General features: G+C 42.8%; 1 protein-coding gene across 3 annotated transcripts in view; it reads left to right on the forward strand.

Moving 5' to 3' along the window:
* The window catches only part of MIA2 (MIA SH3 domain ER export factor 2), a 71,752-nt gene that overhangs the window by 44,085 nt on the left and 5,713 nt on the right, over positions 1-21,954 (forward strand). For all 3 annotated transcript variants that reach the window (XM_073638352.1, XM_073638354.1, XM_073638353.1), the window contains exons 13-24: positions 131-202; positions 420-524; positions 3,812-3,934; positions 4,036-4,159; positions 4,250-4,296; positions 6,217-6,307; positions 6,387-6,525; positions 9,628-9,729; positions 9,801-9,861; positions 17,970-18,005; positions 18,121-18,188; positions 18,462-18,541. In XM_073638352.1, the coding sequence (XP_073494453.1) occupies positions 131-202; positions 420-524; positions 3,812-3,934; positions 4,036-4,159; positions 4,250-4,296; positions 6,217-6,307; positions 6,387-6,525; positions 9,628-9,729; positions 9,801-9,861; positions 17,970-18,005; positions 18,121-18,188; positions 18,462-18,541 (1,048 nt within the window). The remainder of the gene's footprint in view (positions 1-130; positions 203-419; positions 525-3,811; positions 3,935-4,035; positions 4,160-4,249; positions 4,297-6,216; positions 6,308-6,386; positions 6,526-9,627; positions 9,730-9,800; positions 9,862-17,969; positions 18,006-18,120; positions 18,189-18,461; positions 18,542-21,954) is intronic.

Consider the following 21,954-nt stretch of genomic DNA (forward strand, 5'->3'; position numbering starts at 1 on the left):
GGTAATATATGGGAGGAGGAGCAGCGAGGTTACAGGTTGGACATTATGGTAATATATGGGCGGAGGTCGGAGGATCTGGATCTCGGCACCGGCAGGATGCTCGTTACCATTACTGTAAATGTCTCTGCAGCTTGAAGATCTAAATGAGAAAATAAAATCTCTGGAGGAGAATTTCAAGAAGGAAACGTCTCAGAAGGAGGAGGTAAGTGTTTCCAGTGCGGGTGGGTGAGGCTGGCGGAGCGGCTCTTGGGTCCGCACTTATGGAAGGAATTGTCTTATTTAGAGAGATTGATATATGAACAGCAGTAAACCCCTCCGCTCTGCACTCACACGGTCCCTGCACTCATGTGGCCTCCGTTTCACATGGCCTCCGCTTTTACTCGGCCTCCGCACTCTCGTGACCTCCGCTTATTCCGCAGACTCGCACGACCCAGAAAGTGTTTGAAATTAACACGGGCCGCCTGGAGTCATCGCTCCAGGACGCGGCGGAGGAGACGTCTCACCTGGAGGAGAGCATCAAGCAGGTGGGCCCCTTTCTAACTGATACAATGTCACCTTATTTTTTATGCAAAAGAAACAATAAATAAAATTTCAAAATGGCAAAAAATATTCAGTTCTATTAACCCCGGGGATTTTTAAAAATAGTAAAAATAAAAAAAAATCTAGATTTGGTTTCTTTGTAATTGTTTTGACCTTAAGAATAAAGTTCTCGTGTCCACGTTACCATACAGAGAACGTAGTGAAAGATGAAAAACGCACAGGGAATTTTCCAATTAAGAAATACCAACGGGGTAATTCACACGAATCCTAAATCAATTAATGAGATCCTAGGCTCATTTTATAAGGACTTATATAAAAATCCAAAACAAGCCTTGCCCCTCTCCGATACACTCTTAGATAGGGTCAAATTACCTTTATTTTCAGAGGAACAGAAATGGATATTAAATAACCCTATCTCATTGGAAGAGATTACTAATACAATTAGAAATGTAAAACCAAACAAAGCCCCTGGACCTGATGGATACACTTCTGATTTCTTTAAATCTTTAAGGGAAGAGGTTTCCCCATTATTAGTATCGATCTTTAACAAAATAACTCGAGGTGATCCCGTTTTCCCTTCCTTTGATAACATTAGTTGGGATTGGCTATATAAGGTCTTAACTAAGATGTCATTGTCAGGCCCCTTCTTTAATTATATACGCAATTTATATATGTCTCCTAAAGCTCAGGTGTATACCCCAGGTTTTCTGTCCACTCCCTTCCCCCTTGAGAAGGGAACAAGACAAGGATGTCCTTTGTCCCCTCTACTTTTTAACCTAGCACTAGAACCCTTAGTTCGTATTCTATCGGACCCTAAAAATTTTCCAGGCATTCAATTTACTAAAAAAAAAATCAATTTTTTTTGCAGACGATATCATTCTATTTATGTCTGATCCCGTTCTGTATTTGCCTCTGGTAATGGATTTACTTAAAAATTTCGGTACTTACTCTGGGTTTAAAATAAATGCTAAAAAAAAATGTGTATTACTACCATTAACTGAAAAGGGAGTAAAACTTTACCCAAAAGGATCTTTAAACGATGTAAGTATAGCTCCCTCTCATATCACTTATTGGGGCATCAAAATAGGTCGCTCGCCATCCTCTTTGTACACGTTAAATTATTCCCCCCCCCCCTCATTAAAAAAATCACTAATCAATTGAAGACATGGCAGGATTTGCCCTTGTCTTTTTTGGGTAGGGCACATTTGGTCAAGATGATCAGTACTTCCAAAATTATGTATCAACTCCAAACTCTACCATTGCTGAAACTCTGACGTAACTACACTCAACAGGGCCTTCAGTCATTTTATATGGAGGGGTAAACGTCCTGGGATTAATCTAGACAAACTTATGTCGTCCAAAGATGATGGTGGGATTAATTTTCCAAGCATCAGGAATTATAATCTCGTTTGCCTCTTCCGCTACATAATAGCCTGGCTCCACAAAAGACATACATACTCTGAGTACTCTTTGGAATCAGACTATGCATACCCCTTCACTTTGATTGCACGTCTACACTCTCGATACACTTCCCTACCCCCAGAAATCAAAAAATCAGTAACTTTTAAAGACACCATCTCCGCTTGGAAAGCGGTTAGGAAGAAATAAGGCCTTTCTTTCAGAATTTCTAAGGCGGAATCCAGAATTCCCTCAGGGCATTGAAAACAAATTATTCTTTAAATGGCAGCAGGCTGGTATAGAGAACATATGTCATCTGCACCACCCTACCGATCAGAGATGGTTGACTTACCCAGAGTGTATGGGTAAATATGCTCTACCTCTCCAACATGGCTAAATCAGACTTCCCATTATATCAAACTTAAGGGATGTTACTTTCGAGACCTCCCAAAATGAATTGGATGTCATTCTACTATCCCCAACGGGCACCCCCTCAATATCTAATCTCTATTCGGTAATGAAATCTACTTTGTTAAAGATACACCCTGACATTTTCTTTAAATATTGGAAGACGTTGAAATTCCCATTAAGATCAGATTAGGCTTGAAGGTATTTAGAAAATACATTATAAATGAAACATGGAGAGAAATTCAATATAAAATAATACATGGGGCCATATACGCCTTTAATATAAAAAAGATCCATTATCGAGTAGACTGAATGCATGCCCTAAATGTCATCATCCATACAAGGCCTATGGTCCTGCACTGAATCAACGGTATATTGGGATCAGGTTTCAGATTTGATTCATATTATATGGGGTCCAGGGTACACCCTCTCTCCATACTTAGCCCTACTACATTATTGGAGGAACCCAGAGAATCCTTACAAAGAAACAAAAGACCCCCCAAAAAAACTGCTCCATACTCTACTCTTCTTGGCAAAAAAAACAGCTACTCAAACAATGGCTAGACCCTAATACTCCCCCCATAGCAGAGCTGATAATCCAATTGAAACACTTTATGGGAATAGAACAACTTGATGCCCTCAGTAACAAGGAACAGGCTGGCAAATTTGTATCAAAATGGAGACAGTTTATTATAACGTGCTGCTCTCTGATTGAAAAAAAACAAAATTCACTTCTACAGAACGGTATATTCTAGAGGATCTAAATAACAACTTAGGACTATTACACGTAAACTAAAATATGGGAGATAGTCAGAACAAATTAATTATCTGCATCTAATTCCTTTCGTATTGTTGGCAATGATGACTTTAAATTGTTAATATTTAATCTTTGTTTATTTCTTGTGCCAGCTATAATCACAATTTACTGCCTATACAATGTGCCTGATCTGCGGACGGGCTCCCGATTAACGTCTCATGTTGGCTTTGTTCATCTTTCTTTATATGTTTTTTTCCTTTCTGAATATCCTAATAAAAATGATGTATTAAAAAAACAAAAAAAAACCAAAACAAACCTCTGTGGTTGATTTTAATTTTTTTTTGCATTCTCTGCCCTACTTTTTTTTTTTCTATTTTTCAACACATTATAAAAATAATATATAATTCCTCATGCAAAATACCAGCCGCCATGTGACAGCATCTATGGAAATATATAAAGGGGAAATGAAAAAACAAAAGTGTACAAATAAAAAATGGCTGTGGCACCGAGGGGTTAAAGATACTTTGTCTGAACCTTGTGACCTTACAAACCTCTTTTAATAGCAAACACCTTATTAAAGAGACCAGAACCTTGTGACCTTACAAACGTCTTTTAATAGCAAACACCTTATTAAAGAGACCACCCCCCTCATCCGTTTAAGTAAATATTTGTGTTTCCCATGAAATTCCAATTCTTTTTGCTTTGCAGCTTTCTAAGGAGGCTGAGGGCTGGGAGGAAAGATTCAGCGAGCTGTCCGAGCACTCCCGAATCCTCAGCTCGTCCGTGGGAGTCATGGAGGAAGATCTGAGCAGCAGGCAGAGCCAGGTGAAGGTGAGCGGAGCACGCGGGGATGAATGCAGTGACGGTGATCACCGCTCCTCCCCCATCCCCCTCCTGCGTTGACCATCTAACAAATGCATATTATTTTTTAGTCATTGATTGAAAATTTACTGTCGCTGAAAGACTGGAGCTCAGAGGTGGACGAAGCCAATGATGAGGAAGACGACAACGTTCTCTCCAGTATTAAGTGGGATTTTGAAAACGGCGACCCCCTAGGTAATGTCCGGCCAGTAATCACTGCCATCTATTCGTTATAGCATAGCAGGGAGAATATTATAATCAATTTTTGTTTTCTTTTATTTTCAGGGGATCCCCAGAAACAAAGGATTAAGAAGCTGATTTATGCTGCTATGGTAGGTGATCTACGTGGTCATCATGTATCTCTGTATACAGGGAGCTCCCCCTAGTGGTGGCTGCAGACAGGATCTTATCATGTATCTCTGTATACAGGGAGCTCCCCCTAGTGGTGGCTGCAGACAGGATCTTATCATGTATCTCTGTATACAGGGAGCTCCCCCTAGTGGTGGCTGCAGACAGTATCTTATCATGTATCTCTGTATACAGGGAGCCCCCCCTAGTGGTGGCTGCAGACAGTATCTTATCATGTATCTCTGTATACAGGGAGCTCCCCCTAGTGGTTGATGCAGACAGTATCTTTTCATGTATCTCTGTATACAGGGAGCTCCCCCTAGTGGTGGATGCAGACAGTATCTTATCATGTATCTCTGTATACAGGGAGCTCCCCCTAGTGGTGACTGCAGACAGAATCTTATCATGTATCTCTGTATACAGGGAGCTCCCCCTAGTGGTGACTGCAGACAGAATCTTATCATGTATCTCTGTATACAGGGAGCTCCCCCTAGTGGTGACTGCAGACAGAATCTTATCATGTATCTCTGTATACAGGGAGCTCCCCCTAGTGGTGACTGCAGACAGAATCTTATCATGTATCTCTGTATACAGGGAGCTCTCCCTAGTGGTGGCTGCAGACAGGATATTATCATGTATATCTGTATACAGGGAGCTCCCCCTAGTGGTGGCTGCAGACAGGATTTTATCATGTATCTCTGTATACAGGGAGCTCCCCCTAGTGGTGGCTGCAGACAGGATCTTATCATGTATCTCTGTATACAGTGAGCTCCCCCTAGTGGTGGCTGCAGACAGGATTTATCATGTATCTCTGTATACAGGGAGCCCCCCCTAGTGGTGACTGCAGACAGAATCTTATTATGCATCTCTGTATACAGGGAGCTCCCTCTAGTGGTGACTGCAGACAGAATCTTATTATGCATCTCTGTATACAGGGAGCTCCCCCTAGTGGTGGCTGCAGACAGAATCTTATCATGTATCTCTGTATACAGGGAGTTCCCCTAGTGTTGACTGTAGACAGAATATTATCATGTATCTCTGTATACAGGGAGCTCCCCCTAGTGGTGGCTGCAGACAGAATCTTATCATGTATCTCTGTATACAGGGAGCTCCCCCTAGTGGTGGCTGCAGACAGAATCTTATCATGTATCTCTGTATACAGGGAGCTCCCCCTAGTGGTGGCTGCAGACAGAATCTTATCATGTATCTCTGTATACAGGGAGCTCCCCCTAGTGGTGGCTGCAGACAGGATCTTATCATGTATCTCTGTATACAGGGAGCTCCCCCTACTGGTGGCTGCAGACAGGATCTTATCATGTATCTCTGTATACAGGGAGCTCCCCCTAGTGGTGGCTGCAGACAGGATTTATCATGTATCTCTGTATACAGGGAGCTCCCCCTACTGGTGGCTGCAGACAGAATCTTATCATGTATCTCTGTATACAGGGAGCTCCCCCTAGTGGTGGCTGCAGACAGGATATTATCATGTATATCTGTATACAGGGAGCTCCCCCTAGTGGTGGCTGCAGACAGGATCTTATGTATCTCTGTATACAGGGAGCTCCCCCTAGTGGTGGATGCAGACAGAATCTTATCATGTATCTCTGTATACAGGGAGCTCCCCCTAGTGGTGACTGCAGATAGAATCTTACCATGTATCACTGTATACAGGGAGCTCCCCCTATTGGTGGCTGCAGACAGAATCTTATCATGTATCTCTGTATACAGGGAGCTCCCCCTAGTGGTGACTGCAGACAGGATCTTATCATGTGTCTCTGTATACAGGGAGCTCCCCCTATTGGTGGCTGTAAACAGGATCTTATGATGTATCTCTGTATACAGGGAGCTCCCCCTAGTGGTGGCTGCAGACAGGATCTTCGTTAATCCTTGTCTTTGTGTTGTAGCTAAATGCATCTTTGAAAAGTGTGGAATCCGAGAAGAAGCATCTGTGTGATAATCTTTCCGATGAAATAAAGGCGAAAGAACAGCTGGCAGGTACAGCAATATTTTATCTTTTTATCACTGTATCGTTGGCCTCCTTTTCTTGTAGATAATTCTCTCTTTCCATGTGCAGAGTGTATCACAAATCTGCAGAACAGCAGCCAGTCGCTCTCACATGAGAAGGGACAATTAGAGGAAGAGTTGGAGAAACTAAAGCAGAAAATGAGCGTCATGATGGAGGTGTACCAGGAGAACGAGCAGAAGCTGCACCGGTAGGATATTGCCTTCTTATGGCCTTGGATGCATTTAGTAGCAATTTTAATATACAGAATCTAACTTCAAAAAGTTGAGTAACGAGGCATCACTCACATACTGTGCACTGACCCCGAACACTGACTTCTCCTGGACGTCCGTGGTACTGTTTGGGTTCGGCACTTCTGGCTCAATCAAAGCCATGACAAGTATTGGTATGGCTGTGATTGACAGGCACATTTTTTTTTTTAAGACAATGAGGTGCGGTCCCCTCTATTAATGATAACAAGCGCAGGTAAAGCTGACAGCTGCGAGCTGCTGCCCCCAGCTGTCTGCTTTATCTTGGCGGGTTATCAAAAATAGAGCGGTCCCACGGTGTTATTTTTAATTATTTACAGAAATAATTTAAAAAAACGGCCTGGGGTCCCCCCCCCCCCACACACATTTTTGACAACCTGCCAAGCTAAAGCAGACAGCTGAGGACTGGTATTCTTAGACTGGGAAAAGGTCATGGATATTGGCCTTCCCCAGCCTAAAAATAGCAATCTGCAGCCATCCCAGAAAAGGTGCATCTATTAGATGCACCAATTCTGGCAGCTCTTCCCACTTGCCCTAGTGCGGTGGCAAACGGGGTAATATTTGTGGGGTTGATGACAGCTGTGTAATGTCAGCTGACATCAAGCCCAGGGGTTAGTAATGAAGAGGCATGTATAAGACCACCCCATTACTAATCCCATAGTCGCATTGTAAAAAATACACGGCCGAGTGTGAGAACTGCCAAGCGCTGACGTCAATAAGGTGAGCGGAGTTCATCAGCCGACGCCTGTGATTGGCGGTAACCTTTTTACTGTCGGTCACAGCTGCTTTTACCGGCAGTAACGAACTTACTGCCGATCAGAGCCAGAGTTTCCTGCACTATCACACAGGTGACAGCATGGGAAACGCTGGATGTTCGGGCCCCCCCATTCATTTGAATGGGGTCCCGATAAGGGTTAGAGTTCGGGTACCGATTTGTTATCCGAACCAAAGTTTTTTTTTAAAGTTCGTCTGAACCCGACGGACCCGAACATCCATGAGTTCGCCCATCACATATTGTCGTACAAGCCCGATAAATTATAGACAATGCGGTCTCAATCACAAACATTCATCAGTACTGGAAATAATCATATACAGTACAGACCAAAAGTTTGGACACACCTTCTCATTTAAAGATTTTTCTGTATTTTCATGACTATCAAAATTGTACATTCACACTGAAGGCATCAAAACTATGAATTAACACATGTGGAATTATATACTTAACAAAAAAGTGTGAAACAACTGAAAATATGTCTTATATTCTAGGTTCTTCAAAGTAGCCACCTTTTGCTTTGATGACTGCTTTGCACACTCTTGGCATTCTCTTGATGAGTTCAAGAGGTAGTCACCGGAAATGGTTTTCACTTCACAGGTGTGCCCTGTCAGGTTTAATAAGTGGGATTTCTTGCCTTATAAATGGGGTTGGGACCATCAGTTGTGTTGTGCAGAAGTCTGGTGGATACACAGCTGATAGTCCTACTGAATAGACTGTTAGAATTTGTATTATGGCAAGAAAAAAGCAGCTAAGTAAAGAAAAACGAGTGGCCATCATTACTTTAAGAAATGAAGGTCAGTCAGTCCGAAAAATTGGCAAAACTTTGAAAGTGTCCGCAAGTGCAGTTGCAAAAACCATCAAGCGCTACAAAGAAACTGTCTCACATGAGGACCGCCCCAGGAAAGGAAGACCAAGAGTCACCTCTGCTTCTGAGGATGAGTTTATCCGAGTCACCAGCCTCAGAAATCGCAGGTTAACAGCAGCTCAGATTAGAGACCAGGTCAATGCCACACAGAGTTCTAGCAGCAGACACATCTCTACAACAACTGTTAAGAGGAGACTTTGTGCAGCAGGCCTTCATGGTAAAATAGCTGCTAGGAAACCACTGCTAAGGACAGGCAACAAGCAGAAGAGACTTGTTTGGGCTAAAGAACACAAGGAATGGACATTAGACCAGTGGAAATCTGTGCTTTGGTCTGATGAGTCCAAATTTGAGATCTTTGGTTCCAACCACCGTGTCTTTGTGCGACGCAGAAAAGGTGAACGGATGGACTCTACATGCCTGGTTCCTACCGTGAAGCATGGAGGAGGAGGTGTGATGGTGTGGGGGTGCTTTTCTGGTGACACTGTTGGGGATTTATTCAAAATTGAAGGCATACTGAACCAGCATGGCTACCACAGCATCTTGCAACGGCATGCTATTCCATCCGGTTTGCGTTTAGTTGGACCATCATTTATTTTTCAACAGGACAATGACCCCAAACACACCTCCAGGCTGTGTAAGGGCTATTTGACCAAGAAGGAGAGTGATGGGGTGCTACGCCAGATGACCTGGCCTCCACAGTCACCAGACCTGAACCCAATCGAGATGGTTTGGGGTGAGCTGGACCGCAGAGTGAAGGCAAAAGGGCCAACAAGTGCTAAGCATCTCTGGGAACTCCGTCAAGATTGTTGGAAGACCATTTCCGGTGACTACCTGTTGAAGCTCATCAAGAGAATGCCAAGAGTGTGCAAAGCAGTCATCAAAGCAAAAGGTGGCTACTTTGAAGAACCTAGAATATAAGACATATTTTCAGTTGTTTCACACTTTTTTGTTAAGTATATAATTCCACATGTGTTAATTCATAGTTTTGATGCCTTCAGTGTGAATGTTCAATTTTCATAGTCATAAAAATACAGAAAAATCCTTAAATGAGAAGGTGTGTCCAAACTTTTGGTCTGTACTGTACATGTGTATTAGGACAAGACCATATGATTTTTGTCTGATTTCTTGTTCTATATTTATGATTATTTCATTTGATTGAGGTCTAAATGTCTATAATTTATCTGGATTGTACTAAAATTAAAATCCATTTTTTTTGGAATTTCTTACTTGAGTGCCAGGTTTCATACAGATCTGTTCTCAGGTAGAAACTGCAGCCCGGACATCAGCTGGAGCTCAGATTCTGGCTTTGGCTCCGCCAAAGAGGGCAGCGAGGTGGTAAAGCCTGCATCCAATCCTGTGTAATCCACTTACCAATACAGTTGACATATGTTTATAATTTTTTAGGAAACTCACCGTCCAAGAGAAAGAGCGAGTTCAGAAGGAGGCAAAACTGTCTAAAGCAGACGAAAAGATGAACATGGCGACCAGCGAACTCGTCTCTGTTAAGTAAGAAAAGTCCAGAAGTCAGTCCCCGATCTCTGCTGGCTCTACATGTTCACAAAATTCTTCTCCTCTAGGACAAGAGTCTCCGAACTGGAAGAAGAAATGGATAAAACTGTCTCCTCCTATCAAAACCAGGTTAGTGATCTATTGGTGCAGTCACTGTGAACATACATTACTGATCCTGAGTTACATCCTGTATTATACTCCAGAGCTGCACTCACTATTCTGCTGGTGGAGTCACTGTGTACATACATTACATTACTGATCCTGAGTTACATCCTGTATTATACTCCAGAGCTGCACTCACTATTCTGCTGGTGCAGTCACTGTGTACATACATTACATTAATGATCCTGAGTTACATCCTGTATTATACTCTAGAGCTGCACTCACTATTCTGCTGGTGCAGTCGCTGTGTACATACATTACATTACTGATCCTGAGTTACATCCTGTATTATCCTCCACAGCTGCACTCACTATTCTGCTGGTGCAGTCACTGTGTACATACATTACATTACTGATCCTGAGTTACATCCTGTATTATACTCCAGAGCTGCACTCACTATTCTGCTGGTGCAGTCACTGTGTACATATATTACATTACTGATCCTGAGTTACCTCCTCTATTATACTCCAGAGCTGCACTCAATATTCTGCTGGTGCAGTCACTGTGTACATACATTACTGATCCTGAGTTACATCCTGTATTATACTCCAGAGCTGCACTCACTATTCTACTGGTGCAGTCACTGTGTACATACATTACATTACTGATCCTGAGTTACATCCTGTATTATACTCCAGAGCTGCACTCACTATTCGGCTGGTGGAGTCACTGTGTACATACATTACATTACTGATCCTGAGTTACATCGTGTATTATCCTCCACAGCTGCACTCACTATTCTGCTGGTGCAGTCACTGTGAACATACATTGCATTACTGATCCTGAGTTATCTCCTGTATTATACTCCAGAGCTGCACTCACTATTCTGCTGGTGCAGTCACTGTGAACATACATTACATTACTGATCCTGAGTTACATCCTGTATTATACTTCACAGCTGCACTCACTATTCTGCTGGTACAATCACTGTGTACATACATTACATTACTGATCCTAAGTTACATCCTGTATTATCCTCCACAGCTGCACTCACTATTCTGCTGGTGCAGTCACTGTGTACATACATTACATTAATGATCCTGAGTTACATCCTGTATTATACCCCAGAGCTGCACTCACTATTCTGCTGGTGCAGTCACTGTGTACATACATTACATTACTGATCCTGTACTGATCCTGAGTTACATCCTGTATTATACTCCACAGCTGCACTCACTATTCTGCTGGTACAATCACTGTGTACATACATTACATTACTGATCCTGAGTTACATCCTGTATTATCCTCCACAGCTGCACTCACTATTCTGCTGGTGCAGTCACTGTGTACATACATTACATTAATGATCCTGAGTTACATCCTGTATTATACCCCAGAGCTGCACTCACTATTCTGCTGGTGCAGTCACTGTGTACATACATTACATTACTGATCCTGTACTGATCCTGAGTTACATCCTGTATTATACTCCACAGCTGCACTCACTATTCTGCTGGTACAATCACTGTGTACATACATTACATTACTGATCCTGAGTTACATCCTGTATTATCCTCCACAGCTGCACTCACTATTCTGCTGGTGCAGTCACTGTGTACATACATTACATTACTGATCCTGAGTTACATCCTGTATTATACTCCAGAGCTGCACTCACTATTCTGCTGGTGCAGTCACTGTGTACATACATTACATTAATGATCCTGAGTTACATCCTGTATTATACTCCAGAGCTGCACTCACTATTCTGCTGGTGCAGTCACTGTGTACATACATTACATTAATGATCCTGAGTTACATCCTGTATTATACTCCAGAGCTGCACTCACTATTCTGCTGGTGCAGTCACTGTGTACATACATTACATTACTGATCCTGAGTTACATCCTGTATTATACTCCAGAGCTGCACTCACTATTCTGCTGGTGCAGTCACTGTGTACATACATTACATTACTGATCCTGAGTTACATCCTGTATTATACACTAGAGCTGCACTCACTATTCTGCTGGTGCAGTCACTGTGTACATACATTACATTACTGATCCTGAGTTACATCCTGTATTATACTCTAGAGCTGCACTCACTATTCTGCTGGTGCAGTCACTGTGAACATACATTACTGATCCTGAGTTACATCCTGTATTATACTCCAGAGCTGCCCTCACTATTCTGCTGGTGCAGTCACTGTGTACATACATTACATTACTGATCCTGAGTTACATCCTGTATTATACTCTAGAGCTGCACTCACTATTCTGCTGGTGCAGTCACTGTGTACATACATTACATTACTGATCCTGAGTTACATCCTGTATTATACTCCAGAGCTGCACTCACTATTCTGCTGGTGCAGTCACTGTGAACATACATTGCATTACTGATCCTGAGTTATCTCCTGTATTATACTCCAGAGCTGCACTCACTATTCTGCTGGTGCAGTCACTGTGAACATACATTGCATTACTGATCCTGAGTTATCTCCTGTATTATACTCCAGAGCTGCCCTCACTATTCTGCTGGTGCAGTCACTGTGTACATACATTACATTACTGATCCTGAGTTACATCCTGTATTATACTCCAGAGCTGCACTCACTATTCTGCTGGTGCAGTCACTGTGTACATACATTACATTACTGATCCTGAGTTACATCCTGTATTATACTCCAGAGCTGCCCTCACTATTCTGCCGGTGCAGTCACTGTGTACATACATTACATTACTGATCCTGAGTTACATCCTGTATTATACTCTAGAGCTGCACTCACTATTCTGCTGGTGCAGTCACTGTGTACATACATTACTGATCCTGAGTTACATCCTGTATTATACTCCAGAGCTGCCCTCACTATTCTGCTGGTGCAGTCACTGTGTACATACATTACATTACTGATCCTGAGTTACATCCTGTATTATACTCCAGAGCTGCACTCACTATTCTGCTGGTGGAGTCACTGTGTACATACATTACATTACTGATGCTGAGTTACATCCTGTATTATACCCCAGAGCTGCGCTCACTATTCTGCTGGTGCTGTCACTGTGTACATACATTACATTACTGATCCGGAGTTACATCCTGTATTATACCCCAGAGCTGCACTCACTATTCTCCTGGTGTAGCCACTGTGTGCATACATTACATTACTGATCCTGTACTGATCCTGAGTTACCTCTCGAATTATATTCCAGAGCTGCACTCACTATTCTGCTGGTGTAGTCACTGTGTACATACATTACATTACTGATCCTGAGTTACATCCTGTATTATACTCCAGAGCTGCACTCACTATTCTGCTGGTGCAGTCACTGTGTATATACATTACATTACTGATCCTGTACTGATCCTGAGTTACATGCTGTATTATACTCCAGAGCTGCACTCACTATTCTGCTTGTGCAGTCACTGTGTACATACATTACATTACTGATCCTGAGTTACATCCTGTATTATACTCCAGAGCTGCGCTCACTATTCTCCTGGTGTAGCCACTGTGTACATACATTACATTACTGATCCTGAGTTACATCCTGTATTATACCCTAGAGCTGCGCTCACTATTCTGCTGGTGCTGTCACTGTGTACATACATTACATTAATGATCCCGAGTTACATCCTGTATTATACTCCAGAGCTGCACTCACTATTCTGCTGGTGCAGTCACTGTGTACATACATTACATTACTGATCCTGAGTTACATCCTGTATTATACTCTAGAGCTGCACTCCCTATTCTGCTGGTGCAGTCACTGTGAACATACATTACTGATCCTGAGTTACATCCTGTATTATACTCCAGAGCTGCCCTCACTATTCTGCTGGTGCAGTCACTGTGTACATACATTACATTACTGATCCTGAGTTACATCCTGTATTATACTCTAGAGCTGCACTCACTATTCTGCTGGTGCAGTCACTGTGAACATACATTACTGATCCTGAGTTACATCCTGTATTATACTCCAGAGCTGCACTCACTATTCTGTTGGTGCAGTCACTGTGTACATACATTACATTACTGATCCCGAGTTACATCCTGTATTATACTCCAGAGCTGCACTCACTATTCTGCTGGTGGAGTCACTGTGTACATACATTACATTACTGATCCTGTACTGCTCCTGAGTTACATCCTGTATTATACCCCAGAGCTGCGCTCACTATTCTGCTGGTGCTGTCACTGTGTGCATACATTACATTACTGATCCTGTCCTGATCCTGAGTTACCTCTCGAATTATATTCCAGAGCTGCACTCACTATTCTGCTGGTGTAGTCACTGTGTACATACATTACATTACTGATCCTGAGTTACATCCTGTATTATACTCCAGAGCTGCAGTCACTATTCTGCTGGTGCAGTCACTGTGTACATACATTACATTACTGATCCTGAGTTACATCCTGTATTATACTCCAGAGCTGCACTCACTATTCTGCTGGTGCAGTCACTGTGTACATACATTACTGATCCTGAGTTACATCCTGTATTATGCTCCAGAGCTGCACTCACTATTCTGCTGGTGCAGTCACTGTGTACATACATTACATTACTGATCCTGAGTTACATCCTGTATTATACTCCAGAGCTGCCCTCACTATTCTGCTGGTGTAGTCACTGTGTACATACATTACATTACTGATCCTGAGTTACATCCTGTATTATACTCCAGAGCTGCACTCACTATTCTGCTGGTGTAGTCACTGTGTACATACATTACATTACTGATCCTGAGTTACATCCTGTATTATACTCCAGAGCTGCCCTCACTATTCTGCTGGTGCAGTCACTGTGTACATACATTACATTACTGATCCTGAGTTACATCCTGTATTATACTCTAGAGCTGCACTCACTATTCTGCTGGTGCAGTCACTGTGAACATACATTACTGATCCTGAGTTACATCCTGTATTATACTCCAGAGCTGCACTCACTATTCTGTTGGTGCAGTCACTGTGTACATACATTACATTACTGATCCCGAGTTACATCCTGTATTATACTCCAGAGCTGCACTCACTATTCTGCTGGTGGAGTCACTGTGTACATACATTACATTACTGATCCTGTACTGCTCCTGAGTTACATCCTGTATTATACCCCAGAGCTGCGCTCACTATTCTGCTGGTGCTGTCACTGTGTGCATACATTACATTACTGATCCTGTCCTGATCCTGAGTTACCTCTCGAATTATATTCCAGAGCTGCACTCACTATTCTGCTGGTGTAGTCACTGTGTACATACATTACATTACTGATCCTGAGTTACATCCTGTATTATACTCCAGAGCTGCAGTCACTATTCTGCTGGTGCAGTCACTGTGTACATACATTACATTACTGATCCTGAGTTACATCCTGTATTATACTCCAGAGCTGCACTCACTATTCTGCTGGTGCAGTCACTGTGTACATACATTACTGATCCTGAGTTACATCCTGTATTATGCTCCAGAGCTGCACTCACTATTCTGCTGGTGCAGTCACTGTGTACATACATTACATTACTGATCCTGAGTTACATCCTGTATTATACTCCAGAGCTGCCCTCACTATTCTGCTGGTGTAGTCACTGTGTACATACATTACATTACTGATCCTGAGTTACATCCTGTATTATACTCCAGAGCTGCACTCACTATTCTGCTGGTGTAGTCACTGTGTACATACATTACATTACTGATCCTGAGTTACATCCTGTATTATACTCCAGAGCTGCACTCACTATTCTGCTGGTGCAGTCACTGTGTACATACATTACATTACTGATCCTGAGTTACCTCCTGTATTATACTACAGAGCTGCACTCACTATTCTGCTGGTGCAGTCACTGTGTACATACATTACATTACTGATCCTGTACTGATCCTGAGTTACATCCTGTATTATACTCCAGAGCTGCACTCACTATTCTACTGGTGCAGTCACTGTGTACATACATTACATTACTGATCCTGAGTTACATCCTGTATTATACTCCAGAGCTGCACTCACTATTCTGCTGGTGCAGTCACTGTGTACATACATTACATTACTGATCCTGAGTTACCTCCTGTATTATACTCCAGAGCTGCCCTCACTATTCTGCTGGTGTAGTCACTGTGTACATACATTACATTACTGATCCTGAGTTACATCCTGTATTATACTCCAGAGCTGCACTCACTATTCTACTGGTGCAGTCACTGTGTACATACATTACATTACTGATCCTGAGTTACATCCTGTATTATACTCCAGAGCTGCACTCACTATTCTGCTGGTGCAGTCACTGTGTACATACATTACATTACTGATCCTGAGTTACCTCCTGTATTATACTCCAGAGCTGCCCTCACTATTCTGCTGGTGCAGTCACTGTGTACATACATTACATTACTGATCCTGAGTTACCTCCTGTATTATACTCCAGAGCTGCACTCACTATTCTGCTGGTGCAGTCACTGTGTACATACATTACATTACTGATCCTGAGTTACCTCCTGTATTATACTACAGAGCTGCACTCACTATTCTGCTGGTGCAGTCACTGTGTACATACATTACATTACTGATCCTGTACTGATCCTGAGTTACATCCTGTATTATACTCCAGAGCTGCACTCACTATTCTACTGGTGCAGTCACTGTGTACATACATTACATTACTGATCCTGAGTTACATCCTGTATTATACTCCAGAGCTGCACTCACTATTCTGCTGGTGCAGTCACTGTGTACATACATTACATTACTGATCCTGAGTTACCTCCTGTATTATACTCCAGAGCTGCCCTCACTATTCTGCTGGTGCAGTCACTGTGTACATACATTACATTACTGATCCTGAGTTACCTCCTGTATTATACTCCAGAGCTGCACTCACTATTCTGCTGGTGCAGTCACTGTGTACATACATTACATTACTGATTCTGTACTGATCCTGAGTTACATCCTGTATTATACTCCAGAGCTGCACTCACTATTCTACTGGTGCAGTCACTGTGTACATACATTACATTACTGATCCTGTACTGATCCTGAGTTACATCCTGTATTATACTCCAGAGCTGCACTCACTATTCTACTGGTGCAGTCACTGTGTACATACATTACATTACTGATTCTGAGTTACATCCTGTATTATACTCCAGAGCTGCACTCACTATTCTGCTGGTGCAGTCACTGTGTACATACATTACATTACTGATCCTAAGTTACCTCCTGTATTATACTCCAGAGCTGCACTCACTATTCTGCTGGTACAGTCACTGTGTACATACATTACATTACTGATCGTGAATTACCTCCTGTATTATACTCCAGAGCTGCACTCACTATTCTGCTGGTGCAGTCACTGTGTACATACATTACATTACTGATCGTGAATTACCTCCTGTATTATACTCCAGAGCTGCACTCACTATTCTGCTGGTGGAGTCACTGTGTACATACATTACATTACTGATCCTGAGTTACATGCTGTATTATACTCCAGAGCTGCACTCACTATTCTGCTGGTGGAGTCACTGTGTACATACATTACATTACATTACTGATCCTGAGTTACATCCTGTATTATACTCCAGAGCTGCACTCACTATTCTGCTGGTGCAGTCACTGTGTACATACATTACATTACTGATCCTGAGTTACCTCCTGTATTATACTCCAGAGCTGCCCTCACTATTCTGCTGGTGCAGTCACTGTGTACATACATTACATTACTGATCCTGAGTTACCTCCTGTATTATACTCCAGAGCTGCACTCACTATTCTGCTGGTGCAGTCACTGTGTACATACATTACATTACTGATCCTGAGTTACATCCTGTATTATACCTCAGAGCTGCACTCACTATTCTGCTGGTGCAGTCACTGTGTACATACATTACATTACTGATCCTGAGTTACATCCTGTATTATCCTCCAGAGCTGCACTCACTATTCTGCTGGTGCAGTCACATATATTACATTACTTATCCTCTGTTACATCCTGTATTGTACGTTGTGTGTCTGAACACAATGAGTAGAATTGTGAGTGCAGCTCTGGAGTATAATACTTGTCTCTGGCTGGTAGTTGGATAGTATTTTGAGGAATGATTGTTACAGTTTCTCCTTTGTTTCCAGGTGACGTCGTATGAGAAGAAATCTCATGATAACTGGGTGAGTGTCCGCCTCGTGTCTGTCGCCGGCTGCTTTGTGTATTAATCCCCTAATTCTCTGAATAAGAGGTGAAGGATTTTTATATCCGATTTTGTTTCCGTTTCTTATCCTGTAGCTCACTGCGAGGGCGGCAGAAAGATTTCTGAGTGACGTCAAAAAAGAGACTGCGCACATGAGACAGAAGTGAGTGCAGCGCGGTGATTTCTGCTCTGCAGACGATGGATCATTCATTTCAGTATTTCTTGTATACAAATTCTTTGTGGTTCCTATTCACATCCAGAGCTGCTTCCAGAATTCTGCTGCTCGTCCTAGGAAATAGGCGGCTGCTTCCCTCCACCCCGCTGTCGGGTAGATTTACAGCCTCTATACTGGAGGTCACACAGCGGATCAGCAGAATTATGAAGACGGCTGTGGAGGCGACTAGAGAGTAAAATGATTCTATTGTTTCATCAATAGGTTAACAGAGGCCGAATATAAACTGGAACTTTTGGAAAAAGATCCCTTCGCCCTGGATGTGATGCAAGCAATCGGTAGAGGTGATCACACTGCTATCCTCTGATGTTTGGATACTTAATGCCTTATTATGTGGTGTAGGGTGGGCACTGTATGGCAGTATTATTTACATTGTGTTGTCTGGTAGTATTTACACTATATGGCAGTATTATTTACACTATGGCCGTATTATTTACACTGTATGGCAGTATTATTTACATTGTGTTGTATGGTAGTATATACACTCTATGGCAGTATTATTTACATTGTGTTGTATAGTAGTATATACACTATATGACCGTATTATTCACATTATATGGCAGTATTATACTATTATGTACATTGTGTTGTCTGGTAGTATTTACACTATATGCCAGTATTACACTGTATGGTAGTATTATTTACATTGTGTTGTATAGTAGTATATACACTATATGACCGTATTATTCACACTATATGGCAGTATTATACTATTATGTACATTGTGTTGTCTGGTAGTATTCACACTATATGGCAGTATTATTCACACTGTATGGCTGAATTATTTACTTTCCCTGTATGGTGTTAATTATAGAACAACCTTCTTCTCTCCTCTGCCTTCTGAGTACCTGTCATGCTGCTGCCTGTCCTCGGCGACGTCATATGGCGGTATAGAGCCCGGTACACAGATGCACATTGTATTTCTCATCTCTAAGATTTAGCTTGAAAGTTGCACAAAAAGCTGCGGCCATTTTTATCTTTCCCCCTTGCACAGCGGTGCTCTGGGAACTGTAGCTACACCCTCCTAAAGGGGATGGAGCCGGCTGCATTACTTCTGCACAGCAGCGCTCCTTACCGTGCAGGGAAAGACTTAGAAGGGGGCTCGGCAGGAAATAAACTTTGGGACCCCCTTAAGTCTCAGGATAGGCAGGGTCCTAGAGCTTAGACCGTCTGATCAAAAAGTGTTTCTTATGATATGCACCTTTCAAAGGCATGTCCTTATCATTATCGGGGCGGTAGGGGTCCGATATCCTCACTGATCAGTAGCCGCTGGACACGGCCGGCTTTCGTGGGCCCCGGGTGAAAGAGTCTCAGTTGCCCCTTCAACACATACCACGATTCATGATGCACAGATACCGCAGAGAAATATATATATATAGTACAATGCAAAGATTTCACTTCTTACAATACATGAGTGATATCTATTGTAAATTCTACAATAGCTCAGAAACCGGTGAATCCTCACAGCGCACAGTGCAGACCGGACAGTATAGTCCTCCATACAGTGTTATGGGCCCCACATAGTCCTCCATACAGAATAATGGCCCCACATAGTCCTCCATACAGTATAATGGCCCCACATAGTCCTCCATACAGAATAATGGCCCCACATAGTCCTCCATACAGTATAATGGCCCCACATAGTCCTCCATACAGAATAATGGCCCCACATAGTCCTCTATACAGTATAATGGCCCCACATAGTCCTCCATACAGTATAATGGGCCCCACATAGTCCTCCATACAGTATTATGGGCCCCACATAGTCCTCCATACAGTATTATGGGCCCCACATAGTCCTCCATACAGTATAATGGGCCCACATAGTCCTCCATACAGTATAATGGCCCCACATAGTCCTCCATACAGAATAATGACCCCACATAGTCCTCCATACAGAATAATGGCCCCACATAGTCATCCTTACAGTATAATGGCCCCACATAGTCCTCCATACAGTATAATGGCCCCACATAGTCCTCCATACAGTATAATGGCCCCACATAGTCCTCCATACAGTATTATGGGCCCCACATAGTCCTCCATACAGTATTATGGGCCCCACATAGTCCTCCATACAGTATTATGGGCCCCACATAGTCCTCCATACAGTATTATGGGCCCCACATAGTCCTCCATACAGTATAATGGGCCCACATAGTGCTCCATACAGTTTAATGGGCCCACATAGTGCTCCATACAGTTTAATGGGCCCCACATAGAATAATGGGCCCCACATAGTCCTCTATACAGTATAATGGGCCCACATAGTCCTCCATACAGAATAATGGCCCCACATAGTCCTCCATACAGAATAATGGCCACATATAGTCATCCATACAGTATAATGGCCACATATAGTCCTCCATACAGAATAATGGGCCCCACATAGTCCTCCATACAGTATAATGGGCCCCACATAGTCCTCCATACAGTATAATGGGTCCCACATAGTCCTACATTCAGTATAATGGGCCTCACATAGTCCTCCATACAGTATAATGGGTCCCACATAGTCCTCCATACATTATAATGGCCTAATATAGTCCTCCATACAGAATAATGGCCCCACATAGTCCTCCATACGGGAATAATGGCCCCACATAGTCCTCCATACTGAATAATGGCCACATATAGTTCTCCATACAGTATAATGGGCACCACATAGTCCTCCATACAGAATAATGGCCACATATAGTTCTCCATACAGAATAATGGCCGCCACATATAGTCCTCCATACAGAATAATGGCCGCCACATATAGTCCTCCATACAGTTTAATGGGCACATATAGTCGTCCATACAGTATAATGGGCCCACATAGTGCTCCATACAGTTTAATGGGCCCACATAGTGCTTCATACAGTTTAATGGGCCCCACATAGTCCTCCATACAGAATAATGGCCCCACATAGTCCTCTATACAGTATAATGGCCCCACATAGTCCTCCATACAGAATAATGGCTCCACATAGTCCTCCATACAGAATAATGGGCCCCACATAGTCCTCCATACAGAATAATGGCCCCACATAGTCCTCCATACAGAATAATGGCCCCACATAGTCTCCATACAGAATAATGGGCCCACATAGTCCTACATACAGTATAATGGGCCCACATAGTCCTACATACAGTATAATGGGCCCCACATAGTCCTCCATACAGTATAATGGGCCCTCCTACATAGTCATCCATACAGTGTAATGGCCACATACAGTCATCCATACAGAATAATGGCCACATATAGTCATCCCTACAGAATAATGGCCACATATAGTCATCCATACAGAATAATGGCCCCACATAGTCCTCCATACAGAATAATGGCCCCACATAGTCCTCCATACAGAATAATGGGCCCCACATAGTCCTCCATACAGAATAATGGCCCCACATAGTCCTCTATACAGAATAATGGCCCCACATAGTCCTCCATACAGAATAATGGCCCCACATAGTCCTCTATACAGAATAATGGCCCCACATAGTCCTCCATACAGTATAATGGCCCCACATAGTCCTCCATACAGTATAATGGCCCCACATAGTCCTCCATACAGAATAATGGCCCCACCTAGTCCTCTATACAGTATAATGGCCCCACATAGTCCTCCATACAGTATTATGGGCCCCACATAGTCCTCCATACAGTATTATGGGCCCCACATAGTCCTCCATACAGTATAATGGGCCC

Source organism: Phyllobates terribilis, unplaced genomic scaffold (assembly GCF_046119375.1).
Source record: "Phyllobates terribilis strain yellow unplaced genomic scaffold, ASM4611937v1 Scaffold_7__3_contigs__length_470593459, whole genome shotgun sequence".
NCBI classification, from domain to species: domain Eukaryota; kingdom Metazoa; phylum Chordata; class Amphibia; order Anura; family Dendrobatidae; genus Phyllobates; species Phyllobates terribilis.